This window comes from Eptesicus fuscus, chromosome 7, assembly GCF_027574615.1.
Source record: "Eptesicus fuscus isolate TK198812 chromosome 7, DD_ASM_mEF_20220401, whole genome shotgun sequence".
Lineage (NCBI taxonomy): Eukaryota > Metazoa > Chordata > Mammalia > Chiroptera > Vespertilionidae > Eptesicus > Eptesicus fuscus.
The window spans coordinates 97,577,825-97,597,834 of record NC_072479.1 but is presented as its reverse complement, the minus strand read 5'-3'; the positions used below and the strand labels follow the sequence as shown (position 1 = coordinate 97,597,834).

Below are 20,010 nucleotides of genomic sequence, written 5' to 3'. Positions count from 1 at the left end.
ATTAACAAAAAGGTGGCTCTGGGCCCTCGGGCTGCAAAGGGGATTCCCTGGAACCACTAAGACCAGTTAGGAGACCGTATCAGGATTCTCTGACTGCAAGCAACAGAAACCACACTTGTAGACAATCTTCATGGCACCCCGACTGGGAAGCGAATGTCCCCTAATCACCTCAGGACTTCAGTCAAGATTGTGGTTCCATGGAAACAGCGCTGATTGGTCCAACTTCGGCCACAGGCTTGTGGTTAGAGAAAGTCAGAAAAGCAGCAGGGAGAGTCCACCAAGACGGCATGCGACAGGGGCAGGGGCACCCCCAGTGGAACTAGGGGGAAGGAGTGAGCGACAGGACACCCAGCACGTCCCCCCAGGGGAGGCGCCGGCAGAGGGTGACTCACTGGGAGCCGTGGTTACAGGAGGAGTGGGAGGGAGTTCTCCATCTTCAGAGCATCTCTTCTGCTCCGAGGCTCTCTGTCTCTCACTTTGGAATGTTGTTGTTGGTTCCTCCTGAAATGATGAGGCCCCAGAGAGCCACCCGGTGCCCGCGTGCCGAGCCCTCGGAGCCCTGGCTGCGTGCACAGCACCATGCTGGAGGGCCGCCGGGGCCGGCCGGGCAGCTGGAAGTCTCTATGTGCCTCTGTGCGGTGCAGTTTGTGCTCTAGGTCAGGGTCAGCAGACCACAGCGCACAGGCCAAATCCAGCTGCCACTTGTTTCTGTAAATAAACTTTTACCCATCGTGCCCGGCCAGCATGGCTCAGTGGTTGAGTGTTGACCTATGAACCAGGAGGTCACGGTTCATTTCCAGGTCAGGGCACATGCCAGGGTTGCAGGCTCAATCCCCAGTGTGGGGCGTGCAGGAGGCAGCCAATCAATGATTCTCTCTCATCATTGATGTTCTCTCTCCCTCTCCCTCTCTGAAATGAAAGTTGTTGTTTTTTTAAATAAAGTTTTACCCATCACAGCCATGCACGCCCATCGATGCATGGTCTAGGGCTGCTTTTGTACCACCTGGATTGCCCGCACCGAGGGTCAGCACATTTTTCTGCAAAGGCCCAGATGGTAACTGCGGGCCTCGCAGGCCGTGCAGTCTCTGCCGTTGCCTGGGAAGCTGGAGAAGGTGCAGGCAGTTGACCTATTTCCCCCAAAGAGATGGAGCCCGTTCCCAAGGAAACACCTCTGCCCTTCCTGCCAATCACGCTCTTCCACCCAGGAGCCAGGCCAGACCTGTGGCGGCTCTCCGATGCCCTCGGGGTGATGATGTCCCCTCCTCCCTGCGCCCGCTGAGTGAGGGAACATTCTGGTGCCGCAGTCCAGCGCATTCCTGAGGCCTCCGCCGCCCGTCGCGGTATCACTTCCCTCCTCTCCTCACTGTTCGAGTTTCCACTTGACATTGACTGCACCTTGTCCCAGTTTCTCTCCTTGAGGATTACCTCACTGCCGCATTCTTTATGCCGAGCCTTTCTTCCCTGACAGCCCCAATTTGTCATTCGTTATGGCGTTTCCTGGACCCTGAGCTGGCCCACATCCCAGGGAGGGGGTTCGTGGCAGACCTCAGGGGAGAGCATCCTCTCCGCCCTTGACCGCCCAGCCTCCTCTCTGGCCCACCTGCCGCCCTGCTCTGGGGCCTTTGCGCTCGTTGCTACTGGAGTGGCATTTTCCCAGGCCTCTTGGCAGAGCTAGGAAAGATACGTGTGTGCCTTAACCCGTTCCTCACACAGCGGTGATCATTTCTGTAACATCAGCCGTCTACGTTAAAGCTAAATCGAGTTCACGTTGGTGCCTCCGACTTTCATCTAGTCCCACACGGTTCATTTTAGCCTTCCCAGATTGCTTATCTAAACTTCCCACTCCAGCAGGGAAAGTCCTGGCTCCCGCCATCCGCCCTCTCTGTCCTTATTTGTAAGTCCCACTCTACATGCGCTTTGCAGAACCCGTGCCCCACAGCCCTGTAAGAGACACGTTACCGACTGCGATACAGGGCTTCGTACAGTTCCTTTCGTACTGACCCACCGTCTCCACTCATTGCCAAGGTGACTTAGGTCGGCTCCTCCATCTCCAGCCCCACCTTCTTCAATGAGGGGGTCAGTGTCATACCTTTGCTACCTAGACAGACAGACCCTTTTGTCACAGTCTAGGCCAGTGGTCGGCAAACTCATTAGTCAACAGAGCCAAATCTCAACAGTACAATGATTGAAATTTATTTTGAGAGCCAAATTTTTTAAACTTAAACTTCTTCTAACGCCACTTCTTCAAATAGACTCGCCCAGGCCGTGGTATTTTGTGGAAGAGCCACACTCAAGGGGCCAAAGAGCCGCAGTTTGCCGACCAAGGGTCTAGGCTCCATCGTGCATGCCAGCAGCTGTATCACATTAGGGCCAACTGACTCTTTTCCCCCAGGCCTGCCACGGGCTCTGCCATGGCGAGTCGCAGTTCAGAGCATGGAATTTCTCAGATATGGTTTGGTGGCTCGGCCACTAAGTGGGAATGATGATAAAATAATATCCGTCTCATTAGGTTTAGTGAGGCTGAAAGAAGCCAGTGCTTATAAAGCCCTCAGACCCGTGTCTCACACATAGAAAGCACTCATTAAATATCAGCTCTCACCATCATTATCTTCTTGGAAGGAGAGCGGTCTGGCTCCGTTCCTGCTGCCTCTGGCATTTGAATGCCTTCTTCTCTTGTTTCCACTCACTGAGGAATCATAGTAGGGCCCATTGTACTAAAAGATTTGGGGGGAAGGTTTCCTTTAATCCACACAATACCCTGGAAGGGTGGTACTTTAATGATTCCCATTTTACAAGGAGATAATAAAGACGCAGGGATGTTGACCATAGTTATACAGCCAGAAAATGCTGGGACCAAGGTTCAAACTCACGTCCGTCTGACTCGAGTCAGTTTTGCCTCCTCTTACCCCAGTATAGATCCCACGATAGCAATCCCTACTCATCCTCCAGACACATCCCACTGGCTACCTTCCGCAGTCGCAGTAAGTGACTGGTTTCGTTTTGGCTTCCCCAGAGCGCGTCTCTCCTTGTGTAGATCGATAGCCCCACCACGCCTAGCCTCTGGTTTTAGACTAGACCCCCTTCCAGGTAGTGAGCAGCCTGAGGAGGGGTCACCTCTGTACACCCAGACCATTGCCCAGGACACAGGATGGCCCAGTGAGTCTTTGCCAAATTGAATGGAGTTCCATTGAGCTGAACTGAATGAAACTGAACTGATGTGAACCTTATCGATGTCTCTGTTTACCAATGCCCCGTAGTCATTATGACTCCTATTGGCCACCATCTATTCTCTTCTGTACTCTCTTCTCATTTAGGACGTATTTTGTAGCAATTCCACCCCCCCACCACCACCACCACCCTTTAATCTCCACCACCTGCCTTCCCTTGGCCATAAAACAAATAGCTTTACCTCTGCCACTTTGTTTATAGCCATTCCGTCTTTGCTGAGTGCACATGTGCCATTGGACAAGGTTTGTCTGCACTCTGCACACACAGTCCCTTCCTCCGGCTCCATGCCAGGTCCCACTGGACATCAGGGGACAAGTCAAATGTGTCCCCTGTAAAGCAGTCATTACAGGTGAGATGAGCATTACTAAACACCGGTATAGGTGTAGTGCAGGGGGGGTCTGCTCTTGTTGGGGAAGGTGGGCTGCCAGGAAGTCACATTTCAGGTGAACTTGAAGGATGAATAGGACTTAGGGTGGCAAGGATGGAGACAAAGACTGGACCAGGCAAAGGAGCGGAGCTGTGTGGAGACCTGGACATAGGAAAGAGCCATGGGCATGGGAGCACCCAAAGGGAGGTCAGTTGTTGCCGGGCAGAAAAGACAACGGAACTGAGAGGGTGATGAGGCCAGAAGGCACTCCTGGTCTTCACCATGGAAAAGTAATCACTCCTCTCCATGGGTCATTCTCCCTACCTTTGGGGGCTGTGAAAAAATTCCAGAATCTCCAGGGGTTATACTGGCCTAGTTCTCAAAAAAAAAAAAAAAAAAGAGGCCAACATTTGGGATTTCATTAGATTGTATAGACATTTTTTAAATTTAATTTTTAGACTTCAAAGGTGGCTTTGGAAAAGATACATAAGATCTAAAAAATACCCAAAATGTCAAGGTTGTGCGTCTGATCCCCTCTAAGAATCAACCAGTGAATGCACAAATAAATAGAACAACAAATCTATGTCTCTCTCACGCGTTCTCTCTCTCTCTCTCTCTCTCTCTCTCTCGTCCTTTCTCTCTATAAAAAAGAATCAATTAAAAAAAATTTTAAAGATCAAAGACATAAGGCAATCCACATAAAAGATAAAGCTGAGGACAGCATGTGTCCCCAAGAATACATCTCATCTGAGAGCCAGATATTTGAATCAGAGCCTCCTCACGGCCAAAGCAAAGAAGGACAGCAGATCAGGGGACATATCCCTAATGCCCTCACTGTGTTATTTGTTCTGATACAGGAGAACCTCCATCTCTGGCAACTGGAAGGCCAACACAGGCTCTGCCATGCTGGAGCAGGTGGCCATGACAGAGAGGTGAGAAACGAAGGCGGTGCTTAGGGAGAAGCTGCAGCCGTGGCGGGAGATGGGTGAGGAATACAACAGGAAACTGAGGCTGCAAGGGGAAAAGGCTCACCCCAGATTACAGAGGGAATTGACAGCAAGAAGTCAGGTGACTCACCTGGCCAGGGTGGCTCAGTGGTTGAACGTCAACCCATAAACCAGAAGGTCACGGTTCAATTCCTGGTCAGGTCACATGCCTGAGTTACTGGCTCAATCCCCAGTGGGGGACGTGCAGGAGGCAATGGATTGATGATTCTCTCTCATCATTGATGTTTCTAACTCCCTCTCCCTTCCTCTCTCTGAATAAAATTAAAAATTAAGTATCCAGATCTGGTCTCCCACGTTGAGTAAGATCAGGTCCTAATGTTCTGACGGAGAGGCAGGGTGGCTCTGTGGCCTGTGGACTCAAACAGGATCTGAGTTTGGAAGCCAGTGCACACTTAATACCCTCTCTGACCCTCAGTCTCCTCATCGGTAAAATGGGTTAAATCTTCCTGATAGAGTTGTTGTGGGGGTTAGAAAGAATGAGGAGTCAACCCCCCACACACACACACAGAATGCCTGGCACATAGTAGGAGCTTAATAGACATGAGTTCTCATCCTTCCTTTTACTTCTATGATCTCACATGCTACAGTTTAAGGAAAGAATTGAACTAGGAGCCAGGAGATCTGGGCAACCGGGGCTCTAATACCATCTTACTGTGTGACCTGGCACGCCGCTCTCCCTCTCTGGGCCTCGGCGGGCATTGGCAGATAAGATGAGAGCGTTGTGCAAAGAGCACTTGAGCCATGATCTCTCCTCATTCCAGGCCTATGGCACAGAGACACAAATAGATCTCCGAGGAGGCGTGCCCCGTGTGACCCTGGAGAGTGGGGTGAGAAGCAAGAACATTGACACAAAGTCCCCTGTGACTCCCAAATCCAGCCACCACAGGGGAAGCCAAGTGCAAGCCGGGGAAACCGTCTCGGATACAACCGTCCCCTTGTTGCAGGGGCAAAGTCCAGCAGGAGCTCTTTGCCCTGCAAAGCAAACTGGCCTCGCAGCCATCAAGTGGCTGGAAAGGGAACAAAAGCAGCAGCAGGTCCAGAGGGCCAGGCCCCTGGCCCGGAGCAGCCTGGTGGGCTCCCTCGCATGCCCGCCCCAGGCTCAGGGCAGAATATGCTCTTTGTCCCCCTGCAGGCTCTTGTCTAGCCTGGTCCCTGGGGCTGGGAGGGCGGCCTGGGAGGATTTCTGAAGCCCTCCAAGCAGCTTTCCCAAGGGAAAAGGGCTGCAGGGCTGGCTGGGTGTCCAGAACGGATCTGGATGGGGGCAGGGCAAGCTCTCCACTACTGTGGAGCCAGCATGGTTCCGGGTGGGACTGGGGGGATTTCTCCCAACTCTTACTGTTGCTTCCCCCGCCATCTTCATCATTCCTCTCTCCTGCCTGCCTGGCTCCCCTTCCCTCCCTCTTTCTCACTGTCCATCTATGTCTCTACCTTTAAAATTTTTTTTACCATTCTGTCTCTCCCACTGCCTCTCTCTGTGTCTCTGCCTCTTCTGTCTCTCTTGCCATATGTCTGTTATTTTTTTAATATGTATTTTTTACTGATTTCAGAGAGGAGGGGGGGGGGGAGAGAGAGAGAGAGAGGAGAGAGAGAGAGAGAGAGAGAGAGAGAGAGAGAGAGACATCAGCAATGAGAATCATTGATTGGCTGCCTCCTGCACGCCCCAAACTGCAACCCAGGCATGTGCCTTGACCAGGAATCCAACCAGGCCACACAGGTCGATGCTCAACCACTGAGCACACTAGCCAGGCTGTGTGTTATTTCTTACCATATCTCTCCATCTCTGAATGGGCCTGTGCCACTGTCCCTCTCCCTGCCTGTTTTTCTATGTGTCTCTCTACCGCTTTATCTACATCTCTCTCCCTCTGCTTCCCTGGCCCTGCTCTCTGCCCCCCGCACTCACTCGCCGTCTATCCATCCCTGCAGGTACAGGCTGTGGGTGGATAGCTGCTCGGAAATGTTTGGCGGCCTGGACATCTGCGCGGTCAAGGCTGTCCACAGCAAGGATGGCAGAGATTACATCATCGAGGTGAGGGAGGCAGCGGAGGTGCTCCTGGCCTGGCCCAGCCGCTGGGCAGGCGTGCGGAGGGGAGGGCTCCAGGCGTGGTCCCGGCATGGCCAGCCGTGTCTGACTCGCGGCCTGGGCACCTGCAGCCCTCACACGTCCCCTCCCCCACCCTCAGCTGCATCTCAAGCCTGGTGCCCGGGGCTTCTGAGCTGGGCCTCGACCGCCCCCGGCATGCGGCCTGACGGCATCCCTGACCCGTGGGTCCACGGGAGGGCGAGCACGTCAGGCTCAGGGGGGCAAGAGCCCTCCCATTGGGCCTCTTGCATTTTCTCCAGCTGTGAAGCCACCACGCGGTTCCCGGCGTCTGTTCACTCAGTAAACATGTACTCCGGGCTCATGGGCCAGACACGGCGCGGCTCTGGGGACACAAAACAGACACCGGGTGTGCGGCTGGCAGGGAAGGAGGAGGAAAAACAAGCGGCGGGCACTGGAGGCTAGGAAAGGGGACACAGCTGTGCAAGCGTGTGAATGGAGGGAACGCTGCTGGGAAATTAATTGTAAGACAGAAGTTCGAGAGGGGCCGTGGGTCCTGGAATCTCTCCCACAACCCCCTGCGGTCCTCCAAGACCGTCACCGCGCGCCTCAGCGGTCCCAACCCTCCCCCACCCCCAGCTTCCCCTCCGTGCTTCTCCCATCCCACAATCCCCCTCTGCCACCCACAATCCCACAATCCTCCTCTCTCCTGACTCCTCCCACATCCCCCCTGTTCCCACAATCCCCCTCTGCCACCCACAACCCTCCTCTCTCCTGACTCCTCCCATGTCCTCCCTGTTCCCACAATCCCCCTCTGCCACCCACAACCCTCCTCTCTCCTGACTCCTCCCACGTTTCTCCTGTTCCCACAATCCCCCTCTGCCACCCATAATCCTCCTCTCCTGACTCCTCCCACGTTCCTCCTGTTCCCACAATCCTCCTCTACCATCCACAATCCCACAATCCCCCTCTCCCCCACTCCTCTCACGTCCCTCCTGTTCCTGAAATCCTCCGCTACCCACAGCTACCCCTTCATGTTTCTCCCGATCCCACGATCCCCCTCTCCTCCGACTCCACCAGTCTCTCGTGCTCCCAAAATCTTCCGCTACCACCCACAATCCCACAATCCTCCTCTGTCATCCACAATCCTACAGTCCTCCTCTCCCTGCCATGCGTCCTCTGTGCCTCTCCTGTCCCACGATGTTTCTCTGCCCCCTAACTCCCCTCCCCTGCCCCCCTCCCCACCGGAGCTCATGACTCTCCACTGCTTTCCCCTGAAAATGCCCTCTGACCTCAGTTCTCCCTTCTCTCCCACTTCATGCCGTGCTCGGCCCTCCTTCTAAAGCGCCTTCGCGGACTCCCACCTCCTGGGGCTGCTCACGCGGCCGCAGGGACGGCCGTGCTGACCCAAGGCCAGGACACCCCAAGGCCAGGACACCCCAAGGCCAGGACACGAGAGGGAGCCCTGCGGCCCCGCCCCGCCCCGGCTGCGGGCTGCTGATGGGAAGCACGTGGCCTGGAGGACTCGTTGCTCGTGGCCTGGAGAACGCGGGAGCAGCTAGTCCTCCAGGCCTGGTGTCCGCGCCACTCCCTGGACCCCCAGCGAGCAGGACTAGGTGACTTGCTGGGTGGGAGCCCTGCTCTCCTCCGGCTGTGCCAGGAAGTCACAGCCCTGCCCAGGGAGTGGCTGCCCTTGGAGGGGACGGGAGGGGAGGAAGCTCCCACGAGGAGCTGCGTGTGTATTTGTAAGTGCAGGCCTCCCCTGGGGAACAGCTCCCCCTCGGGTCCAGGAATGGCTTCCCTCTGGCTGCCCCCACACCTGACATTCCCCCAGCGGCCCTTCCCGGGGGGACATTGAAGGTGCAGAACCACCGGCCTGCACACTGGTTCCCAGGCCGGAGCCCCGCGGCTCCAGGGGCAGCGGGTCCCCTGCCTCCTGAGGTGCCCTGCGAGCTTCGGACCCAGGTTGGCCCCCGAGCCCTCCTGCGTCTCTTGAGACCCCTCCCGGCCCTCCAGCCTCTGCATCTCCTCCCGGGGCCACCGGACATGAACTCAGGTTTGGCGCGCGCACAGTGTTCATTCCTTCACCACTGAACCCCCAATCCTGGGTGCCAGCCCTGAGCCAGGGGGTGGGGACACAGCGGGGAGCACTGCCTCCTGGAGCTCCCATCCAGACATGGGGGGCCGGCAATCAGTGGATGAGGACTCCTGGCCTGCGCTCCTCTCCACCCTGTGAGTTTAGCCCCTTCCCCTCCCTCCCCCGCATTAGCATTCTCTGCCCTAAAGCTCCTGCCTCGCTGAGTTTCCTCAGCTTCCACCCTTAGGGGAAGAACCCTGCACCTGTGGGCCCAGGCTCCCAGCCTCCGGACATTCAGGCCGGTCAGAGATGAAGGACATTTCGCATTTACCAAAAAAATCACAATAGTGAGTTTGGATTTTTAAAAAAACCAAAACAACTTTTCAAAAATGTTCCAAAAGGGGAAAAAATGGCTTTTCAGATTGTTTTTTCTCTGAGAAACATTGCAGAGTTGTTTCCCTTGCTTTGAGTTTAGGGTGGGGTCAAGGGAGATGGGGAGTCTGCTACCAGGAAGATAAAAAGGTGTTTTTCCCCAGATCCAGAAATACCGTTTCCTTCAGCCACCTCTGTGGTGAGAACATAAAATCTGTGTGGCGTGTTTTGTGAAGATCCTCACAGTGAAATACTCAAGGGAACGACCCTTGAACTTGTCCCCCGTGACCTGTCCAGGGAATGACATTGCTCACTGGAAAAATGTTTCCCCAGGGAGACCAGTGTCCACTTCCTTTGGCCGTGTCCACCCTGGGGATTCCAGAATGTTCTGATCTCAGGTTCCCTGTGGGGGCTGTTTTCCACTAGAGGGAATGGCGGAAACAGAAGCCAGAACAGAAACAGGTGGGCAGGGTCAGGGGAAGAAGGGACAGGCCTGCGCCCCTGTAGACAGACGTCACAGTTAAAACTCAGCTCAACCCACGCGGACCGAGACACTGCCCACGTGCCAGGCATTGAATCTGGGATACCAAGGACCCACGCCCCAACCGTGAGGAGCTCACTGGAAGGATGGTGTTCACAGCCATTAGGTTAGAATCAGCTGAGTTTCCCAGCTTCCAGCTACCGGCGGTGCTGGAGACTCACAGACCTCGACAAGCCTCAGCTGCCAGGGTCCTCACAGCTGCCCAGGCCCCTCCGTTCACAGGTGGTTAAATCAGTGGCCCACAGAGGAAAGGGACCTGCCCAATCTCAGCAAGTCCGCAGCGGGACCTAAGCCTGGAACTCGGGTTTCCTGTTCCCAGTTTTTAGCACAGAGAGCTGTTCCCGTGCTGGTTGGCTAGCCATGTGTCCTTGAACTTGCCACATCTTTGACCCCCCGTTTCCTCGTGCTTAAGATGAGGATAATACTAGTACCTGCTTCAAAGAGCTATTCTGATTTGTGTGAGATCGTCCACACCCAGTGCTTAGTACAGGGCCTGGCATATAGTAAGTGCTCAATAAATTATAGCACTTATTGGTGTCCTGATCATTAGGAGCTGGACTTTTCATTCCTTCATCAGCAGGTAAGTATTGAGGGTATACCTGTTTAGCAGGACACAGGGCCCAACCCTGACGTTAGGGGCCCATAGTCTGGTTGGGGAGACACCAGTAAACAGGAGGTGACATGCTGTGGGGTAAGCTCTCCAGTGCGATGACCAAAGTGAGGATAGCAGCAGGACATGGGATAGGGGGCTTCTCAGCTCACTCAGTCAGGGCTTCCCAGAGGAAGGTTAGGTAGTTGTTTCCTGATGGTGAGAACCAGGTGAAGAGTGAGCTGAGGGAATGACGGGCACAAGGACTCGGACAGGAGAGAGAACCTGGTGAGTCCAGGGCTTGGGAAAAGGGGAAACGAGACAGTGGTTTTGATGGAGGTTCGGTGGGCGAAGAGGGCTGGACGGGAGTGGAGGAGGAGAGAGAGGCCCTACCAAGGCCTCACTCCCCTTTGAGACCTCCTACAGCTGCTCATGCCTGGGGAACCACCTGGATGTGGGCCTGCGGACTTTGGGCAAGTCCCTGTGCACTTCCGGGCCTTGGTTTCACAGTTTCAGAAATAGCAGGATAGGGGAAGAAGACCTCCAGGCCCCTCCGAAAACAAGTGCTTTGTCTCCTTTGAGAAACAGCCCACTCCCTGTGGAATGAGTTGCACTCCAGGCTTCTGTTCCTCCAGAGCCCGGAGAAGAGGCCTTTCCTCCTCCCTCTTCTTCCTGAACCCGGGGTCAGCTCAACCCGTGTCATTTTTTTTTTTTTTTTTTTTTGGTCATAATCGAACCTGCACTTCACTGTTTCTGGCTTTGTGGAAAGCTTTGACCTTGGGCCGAAGTTCAGGAAGCCAGCCCTGACCTTGGGAAAAGAGGGGGTGGAGACCAGTTCCCCAAAGAAAAGAGCAGAAAAGGTCAGCGAAGGCTCCCGGCCCTCAGTCACGTTTCTGTAGTCCAGCGAATGTAGGCTGAACTGAACTGAATCCAGGGAGTTGGTTTAGACCGAACTGCAGGGAACTGGATGTCTCCAGGGGGTGGTTCCCAGCTGGAGGCGCTGGGCTGGGTGTTTGCATGGAGAACATCGCCATCTAGTGGTCAGTTCTGTTCTGAGCGCTGAGCCTGCTCTCCTTCCTGGTACTCTGGCATGGGTGGTCCCTCAGGTGTCATTTCTCCTGCAGGTGATGGACAGCTCAATGCCTCTGATTGGAGAGCATGTGGAAGAGGACAAACAGCTGATGGCCGACCTTGTTGTTTCCAAAATGAGCCAATTCCTGATGCCAGGGGGTACAGTGCCTTCACCCCTGAGGCCTTGGGTAAGATCCGCAGAAACAAAGGAGACTGTTGTCATCAGAAATGCCAATCTGTCTGAGAATGGGAGGCCTCTGGATCCAAAGGGGATACCCCCGGGAAGGAACCAGCATAGGGAGAAAGGAGTGGGGTGTGGACGGAGGCTGGACATGGGGCACAGCTTCTACACCCTGCTCCTGACGGGAGTTGGGGAGCTCCGAGGGGGCCTTCATCCCTCCATCCTGGGGAGAAAAACCTCATCTCAAATGGGCTTGGGGGGTCTGTGGGCAGAGATTATTGTGAGAAGTCAGTTGCCCCTTCTGTGCCCTCCATCCTGGGCCTGAGCAGGGGGCAGGGTGTGTGTGTGTGTGTGTGCATGTGGGTGTACACACATGCCCTTTGTGTGATCTCAGCGCACTCAATAGAGACTATTGTGTCTTCCGTTTCCCCATCCCCCAACCTGTCAAGCTCCCACATAGCTCCTCCCCTCCACAGTCCTCACCATGGATTACCAGGTCATCCTCTAAAGAATTTGCTAGTTTCCCAGCTTTCTGGAAAAACAAGTGTTGAAACCAGCTCCCCCCTTTGCCCACAAAAACGTGAATCTGTGAGAACAAGTGATTTCACTTGAAATCATGGTTATACTTGAAGGGGTTGCTGACTGGGAGGGGCTCAGAGCAGCCTTCTCCACTGGAAACATTCTGTCCTGACCTGGGTGGTGGTCACGTGGGTGTCTACACATGTAAAAACTCACGGTGCTGCACACTGGAAAATTGCACGCTTTATGTAAGTTAGACCTGTGATGAAAAGATCTCTGTAAGCTCTGCCCTCCCACCCAGGAAGTGAATGGCTATGGTGATCACAACAGGCTTCTTTTCTCTGCTCCTGCTCTAGGCTCCACAGACTAAACCAGCCAAATCCCCCGGGACAGCCCAGCTGGGGCCTCCGCTGGGACAGCCCCAGCCACGCCCACCCACGCAAGGTAGGACCCCCGACAAGCCACCCAGAGAAAGCGTCCAGCGAGGGTGTGGAAAAGGCACTGCGGGATCTGTGCATGAGGGCCCGGGGGAAGGCTGGGAAAACCATCTGATCCTCTAGCCCAGGCTCTGTGCCCTCACTCTGTATGCGGAATGGATGAGACTGGGGGGTTTGCCACCCCACAGTCAGGAGAGAAGGACGGAAAGACAAGGTAAATTTTATGAAGTGCCTCGTATGTGCCAGGCACTGTGCTAGGGACTTCCCCATCTATTTTCTCACTGTTGGCCTCCCAATCACTCCCCGGGGAAAACATCAGTGTTTTCTATTTGCAGAGGTAGATGTTGAGGCCTTGTCCAAGGACGGATCACAAGAAAGTGGCCGGTTGACAAGTCTGCGGTTTCAGATCTTCTAGAAAGTGTCTTGTTTCCCAGCCACCAGTGGTGCCTGGCCATAGATACATGAGCCAACCAACTAGCGTGAGAAAGAAAGGAAAAGGGAACATTATATATAACCTTGTCGGTTGAAACTGTTCTCAGGAAATAGTGCAGCATTACTGTTTAAATGACACCATGTATTAAGAAATGGAAAAACTACTGATGGCACGATGAAAAGGAATCATAGCAGTAACTTCCTCCCAGAATGCCAGCTGCTGGGTGTCCTCACACACAGGCCCGGGAGGAAATCTGCCCCCTGTCCCTCTTGCAGTCCAAGCCTCGGGCACACTTGCTGCACTATGCCAGCTTGGGGCTTCAGAGCAGTGTTGCATCAAGAAGCCAGGCCAGGCAGTTTTACAGCCATCTTTGAAGGCCCGGCTGTAAAACCGATTGGAAAGAAAGCATTACCTCCCTGGCCGGGGGCCCAGTTGATTGGAGCCTCGGCCCCCACACCAAGGATTGTGGGTTTTATTCTCAGTCAGGACACATACCTAGGTTTCAGGTTCAGTCCCTGGTCAGGGCACATAGGAGAGGCCACCAGTCGATGTGTCTCTCTCACATCAGTGTTTCTCTCTCTTTCCCATCCTCTCTCCCTTAAAAAAAAAAAAAAAAATCAATAAAAATATATCCTTGGGTGAGGGTTAAAAAAAAATCCTTCTTTAGGCACATTACGTCCCTCCTCTGAGCCTCAGTTTCCCCAGTGATAACGGAGGATATTACAGCTGCCCTGTGTAGTGATGGGGAGTTGTCCCTGAGGTGACACAGGTAAAGCAGTTAGCAAGGCCTCCGGGTCCAGCACAGAGGTGGTGCCTGGTAGGTGTTAGCGCCTGATAGTTGACTACTAATAACAATTTATATAACTTTTACTACTAAACGCTTACTATTAATAACATGTGTCTTACAAACAATTGTAATGTGCATGTTGTCCTTAATGATGATTATCATTAACAATCCTTATAACTAAAGCAGCCCAGCCCGGCGATAGGTTCTAAGTTATAAATGTTCAGAAACGACGTCTTCGTCACCCTGCCAGGCTCCTGGCTGTGCCTGCCCTTCCTCTCCTCTTCCCACCCGGCTCGGGGCTGACGTTTTACAACACGTTTGAACAGAGCACTTTTCAAACAGTGAGCCACTGTACTCTGGTTTCCTCCTGGGCCCAGAGTAGAGACATGCTCAATAAAGAGAGATTATTTTAAGGGACATGAGGCTAAACACACTTTCAGTGAATTGAAAAACTGTCCATTTAAAACCAATTAAGATAATTAAAGAAAATGCTCATTGAATTAGCATTCAGGTTAAAAATAACAAGGCTAATTTAAAAACAATGCTTTCATTGAGTTCCCGAAATAACAAGATCACATTATTAACTTGTTTTCGAACTCACCATGTGTTTTCAATGCGGTAAAAGTGAAGTTTTCTTCTAATAAGCCTTATCATTTTGTAGCACCAATCCTGTGCTTCGGCAAATATTTTAAATATGTAAGTTAATGTTTTTTTTGTGCGGGTGCAAATAAAAATAGTGAATTGTTTGCTTTGCCAAGAAGCTGAAAGAAATAACTATAGTGTCTCTTGATGTATCCCAGGAGTATAATAGAGACTCAACAAATACTTAATAAATGAATCAGCGAGCATCCAGATTTCCCAAGATATTATCAGCGGGGATGGAGGGGAGGAGACTGAAGATAAAAGTGGAAAACAGATGTTTTCTTTGAGCTGCAGTAGGTCTAACCAAAAAACCAGCGTTTTACAATCAGGAGCTTTTACATCAACGTGTAGATTTGCAGCTTCTCTTGACTTGCAGGAGCCCTAGGAACAATGGGGCTGGAGTCCTCGGAGAGCCGCCCTGACCATCAGTCACAGCTACTCCCTGGGCAGGGCGGGGGCTCACCGTGAGCCTCCAGTCCTCCTCCTTCCTGTTGTCACTGCACCTCTTTAGACAACTAGGTCTCTAAACAATGTTTCTACCTAAAGTGGAAAAAAATTTAAAGCCACATGATTTTTCTGACGCTCACCTGCTCTGTTTATGTACCTGCCCGGCCCTGAACGTGTTTTGAGATCAATGGGTCTTCCAATCTGCTGGGACATATAGTGGTGAATGAGGTCAAGACTGAATCAAAGCCACGTGCGACCCGTTGCTAGATTGTGGCTGCCATTCCGTTCAACTTGGAAAGTGGTGTGCAGACTCACAAGCAAGTTCCAGTTGGGAGGGATGTTTGGTGGCTACTCCAGTGACCTCATTTTACAAATGAGGGCTCCGACGCCCAGGGAGATGTGACTTAACAGTTACATAGCCAGTTAATGGCAAGGCTTGACTCAGGACCTGGGGTCCTGAAGCCAGTATGATGTCAGGGCCACCAGCCATGCAGGCCATGCCCTCTGCAAAGGTGACCAGCTGAGATGACATCTGAGGGAGAGGTCGGCTGAAATCTAGTCCTTGCTCCCCCTGCACCTGGCTCAGAGCTGCCTCCACTGGAGGAAGCCACCTTTTCTCAATCCACACAAAGATGTGAGGACTCCAGGCAGCCGTGTGTGGTATAAGTAAAAATAACAATAAAAGAAGAAAGAGGAAGGGAGGGAAGGAGGATGCAAAACAGGACTTTTGAGTCAAAAAGATCCAGGTTTGAATCTTGGCTCTTCCCTTTCCTGTGCTACCTTGAGCAAGTCAGAGTATATCTGGGACTCAGTTTCTTTGTAAAAACGGGGATGTTAATAATACCTAACATACCCTGGCTGGTGTGCCTGAGTGGGTTGAGAGTCGTCTCACGCACTGAAAGGTCCCAGGTTGATTCCCAGCCAGGGCACCGGAATTTGCAGTGTGCAGCAACAAAAAATAATAATGCCTACCCCTCAGAGCTGTTGTGCGGATGCCGATGGCCAGAGACACGATGGGTGGTCAGTAGAGTGGCAGCCATGTGAGTGGAAGCCATGTTTTGAAAGGGCCTCAGAGATGGGCTGCAGCCCTTTTAACTCTGTCTCCTGCCCTCACAAAGCATGGTGAGCATCACCACGGGGCAGCCACTCTCCCAGAGCAGGTGGAGCCTGGGAGGAGCAGCAGGCAGCCAGGACACACAGTGGCCCTGACGCCCCGGACTGGAGGTGAGGAGAGTGCACCTTGCTGGCCTGGGGCCTTCAAATGCCAAAGTCACCTCCGGGCGCCTGAGACGTCCCCCAGCTTGTAGGTGACTGTATGCTCTGTACAGTGACAGGGGAAGTCAGGATTCCCTGTGAGCTCTGTGGCTGCTCCTTCTAGCTATGACACCTAATGAGGCTCGGTTTCCACCTGGATGGGGTGAGAAGAATGGTCCCCTTCCCTCTCCCGGGATGGTAGCTACAGGCATTCACAATGGTCCGGTGTCCACATACTGTCGGAGGCTGTGCTGCAATACAGCCTCTGACAAAATTACACCCCATGCCCCAGAATTGTTCACCTTTGTACCAAAAAGGTTGGGAAATACCAGAGTCTGCATGTGGCCTGTGCCCAGACAACTCTGGGAAGTTCATGCTGTAAGATGTAACATTGTAGTGAATTTCTCCAACATGAAAAACATGTCAGCCGGGCCTACTGTGGACCCATGTGCTAAGTGTGTCCCCGACAGGAGACAGGGGCAGGCGTGCTTTCCTTAGTGAGGAGCAGAAAAATCGTCCAAGTGTTAAAGGCACAAGCACAGACTCAACTAAATTTTAACAATTAAACTTTTTTGAGTAATAAAAAGAATGAAAAGGCTTGTTCTATTAAGAAAATAATAAAAATAATAATGGCATCTTCCCTACCAGCCTCCCTAGAGCAAACATTGCTTTTGAAAGTCCTTGGAAGAGTGGAGAGAGCTGTTCAAAAGTAAGGGATAATTATTTTCATTGTTTCCAAAGTAATTCATCTTCAGTGTGGAAAATATCAGTGAGCAAAGAAAGAGAATTAAACTCCTTCACAACCCCAGCACTTTTGTAATCACAGATCTCGCCTGCTCAGTCGGCTCGGCTGCCATAACAGAGTCTGCATACCCGAGACTAAGTGCCTTTAACAGCAGACCGTATTTTCTCACAGCTGAAGGCTGAAGACCAAGGCCAAGGTGCCCACAGGGTTGAAACTTCTCTCCATGGCTTGCAGACTGCTGCCTTCTCACTGTGTCTTTACATGGCCTTTCCTGTGTGTCTCTTCTCATAAGGCCACCGGTCCTATTGGGTTAGGGCCCCACCCTTATGGCCTCATTTAGCAATAATTACTTCCTTTGAAGTCCCTATCTCCAAAAACAGTCACATTGAGTATGGGACTTCAAAATATGAGTTTGGAGGGGACACAGTTCAGTCTGTCAGTCTGACCTACTGTATCAGAATCTTTATTTTAACAAGATCCCTCCAGTAATTCATACACACATTAAGGCTTGAGACGCACTGGTTTTAGTGTTTAACCTTCCCATCTTTCTTTTTTACATAGCTTTATATATATACCAAAATGCAATAAAACTGTATGTACTGTTTCATCAGCTGCTTGTTCAGCTTAGCAGTATTTATTTAGCATGTATCAACAGTATCCCATTTAATGTCATATTTTTCTGTAACATCATACATTATGACCAGAGAATATTCCATTATATGGATGTATCTTAATGTTCCTAATCAGCTAGGTATTTATGTTGTTTTCCACTTTTTACTGTTATTAAAAAACAACTGTAATGACCATCCATGAAGCAGCATTTGTGCACAGCCATGTTATCCTAAGAAAAATTTGAATGTAATAACTTTTGTACCCTGTAGGGGGCCCTCGCCAAGCTCAGTCTCCTCAGCCCTCGAGATCTGGAAGCCCCTCCCAGCAGAGGCTCTCCCCACAAGGCCAGCAGCCCCTGAGCCCCCAGTCGGGATCCCCACAGCAGCAGAGATCACCAGGTTCTCCACAGCTGCCCCGGGCATCCAGCAGCGGCTCTCCAAACCAGGCCTCCAAGCCAGGTGCCACCCTCCCCTCACAGCCCCGCCCCCCTGTGCAAGGCCGCAGCACCTCCCAACAGGGCGAAGAGTCCAGGAAGCCAGCACCACCCCACCCCCATCTCAAGTAAGTACCTCGGATTGGGAAGGGTATAGGGTGGGGTTGTGGTGTGGGAGGGACTCAAAGGAAGACACACTGAGGCCTCATCCAGACTTGAAATGGGAAGGAGGCCTAGAGGATGGAACATGGGGGGCAGGTAGGGCCTGCAAGGTGAGAGTATAGATTAGGCCCTACCATGGCCCTTCAGATACATACATGTATCTGTTCTCTCATGCTGCATAACAAGCCACCCCAAAACTTAGAGGCTTAAGGTAAAACCACTTTCTTGGTTCATAATTTCTCAGTTCAGCAGTTTGTTCGGAGTTTGGCTCAGCTGGGAGGTTCTTCTGCAGGTGCCCCCCCGGAGAGTTGCCAGATAAAATACAGGATGCCCAGTGAGATTTGAATTTCAGATAAACCATGAGTAATCTTGAGTATAAATATGCCCTCACATATTGATGGGATGTATCTATACTAAAAAAGTATTTGTTTTTCATCTGAAATTCAGTTTAAAGCCTGTATTTTTGTTTACTAAATCTAGCAACCATACCCCCTGGGATCACTCATAATGCCGCAGGCATCTGACACGTCACCGGGGCCGGACGGTCACCAGGGCCTCACGGTCACCAGGGCCTCATGCACACATCTGGCACCTGCTGGTTGGCGCTGGCTGCCAGCTGGGCCTCCAGCGGTCGGGCCGAGCTTCCTCACATGGTAGAATTACATTCCAAAAGGGCACAAGAAGCTCAAGGCCTCTTGAGGCGCAGTCTTAGAAGCTTCACAGTGTCATTTCATTCCATCCCCTGCTGTTGGTCAAGGCCAGTTGCATGGCCAAGCCTGGACTCAAGAGGCAGCAAAACAGGCTCTTGATGGGAAGACCTACAAGTCACAGGGCAGAAGGGTGGGTCGCAGGCACGGAGGAATCTGTGCCGTCGTTTCTCCATCACAGTACATTCCCTCTCCTCTCAAGCCCATCTCTTGGTTTGAGGTCAGAAAGAGAGACTCCAAATGTGGGGGTCTTTTGGAAAGTGGCTCCCTTCAACTCCAAACACTAATATTGATTATCATAGTTTGACACTAGTATCGACTACCTACCTAGTATGTGCCAAGCACTTTACCTGGTTAGGTGTTTTGTTTTTAATTCTCCCAAGCTCCAACAGGAAGCACCAGAATTTCAAAGGGGGCTGGAATCGTAAGGGCTTCAGGGATGAGATGGGAATGGAATCCCAGAGACACAGGCCTCCCGATTCCCAAAGTGCTGGGAAGTATAGGGGAGCATCCACAGCCTGGAGTGGAGACAGCACTTTAAAGTTTGCCAGATGGGTTTGCACACACAGGTGGAGAGCAGTGCAGCTGTCTGGTGACGCCTGCTATCTGAGAGCCTGGGCTGGTGGACAGAGTGAGCCTCAGGTGCTCCGGTCACTGGCTGTGAGCCCCAACTTCTGTACCTAAAAACAGGCTACCAGTAACCACCTTGCAGGTTAAGTCATGTGGGTGACATATCCAGGATCACACAAGCCTTGGGATGCCTGGTCTCTGGTCTTAATATCCTTGTGACAATGGGCTCACCCACCTGGCTTCCAGGCAAGGCCCCCACAACACATTTCCTCAGGAGCCTAGGCCTGGTCGCCCCCAAACTCCCTTGCCTTTGTTTCAGCAAATCCCAGTCCCTGACTAACAGCCTCAGCACATCGGACGCTTCCCAGCGTGGAACTCCAAGCGAAGACGAGGCCAAGGCCGAAACCATCCGCAACTTGAGGAAGTCTTTTGCCAGCCTGTTCTCTGACTAACGGGGTCCAGCCTGGGAGGGGGTGCTGTTCCACTCTCCCTCTCCCACCTCATCTTCCTTCTCAGCCTTGGTTTCTGAGGGGAACAGAATGGAGGGCCTGAGAATATACTTTCTAATGCCTCTGACCCAGGAACTGAGTATCTATACCTGTCCCCTTCCCTTCTCCATGACATTCCAGCTTTGTCCGGCTGAGACTGGGCCTTTGAGAGCCTCCAGGTTCCTCAAAACGGGCCTTAATGGTGGGCGTCCATCACCTGACTCCGCGCCCCCCGCCCCCTCATGCTTGCTTCCCTGCCACAGATACCCAAGTGAGATGTCTGCGTGGCTAGTTTTCACATCT

The 20,010-nt window shown here is 52.5% G+C and overlaps 1 protein-coding gene across 2 annotated transcripts in view; it reads left to right on the top strand.

Annotated features, from left to right (window-relative positions):
* SYN3 (synapsin III) overlaps positions 1-19,788 on the top strand; it is a 357,165-nt gene extending 337,377 nt beyond the window's left edge. For both annotated transcript variants that reach the window (XM_008144703.3, XM_054719461.1), the window contains 6 exons: positions 4,453-4,527; positions 6,526-6,628; positions 11,344-11,478; positions 12,347-12,434; positions 17,617-17,908; positions 19,539-19,788. In XM_008144703.3, the coding sequence (XP_008142925.1) occupies positions 4,453-4,527; positions 6,526-6,628; positions 11,344-11,478; positions 12,347-12,434; positions 17,617-17,908; positions 19,539-19,671 (826 nt within the window). In that variant the 3' untranslated portion in view covers positions 19,672-19,788. The remainder of the gene's footprint in view (positions 1-4,452; positions 4,528-6,525; positions 6,629-11,343; positions 11,479-12,346; positions 12,435-17,616; positions 17,909-19,538) is intronic.
* The last annotated feature ends 222 nt before the right edge of the window (positions 19,789-20,010 follow it).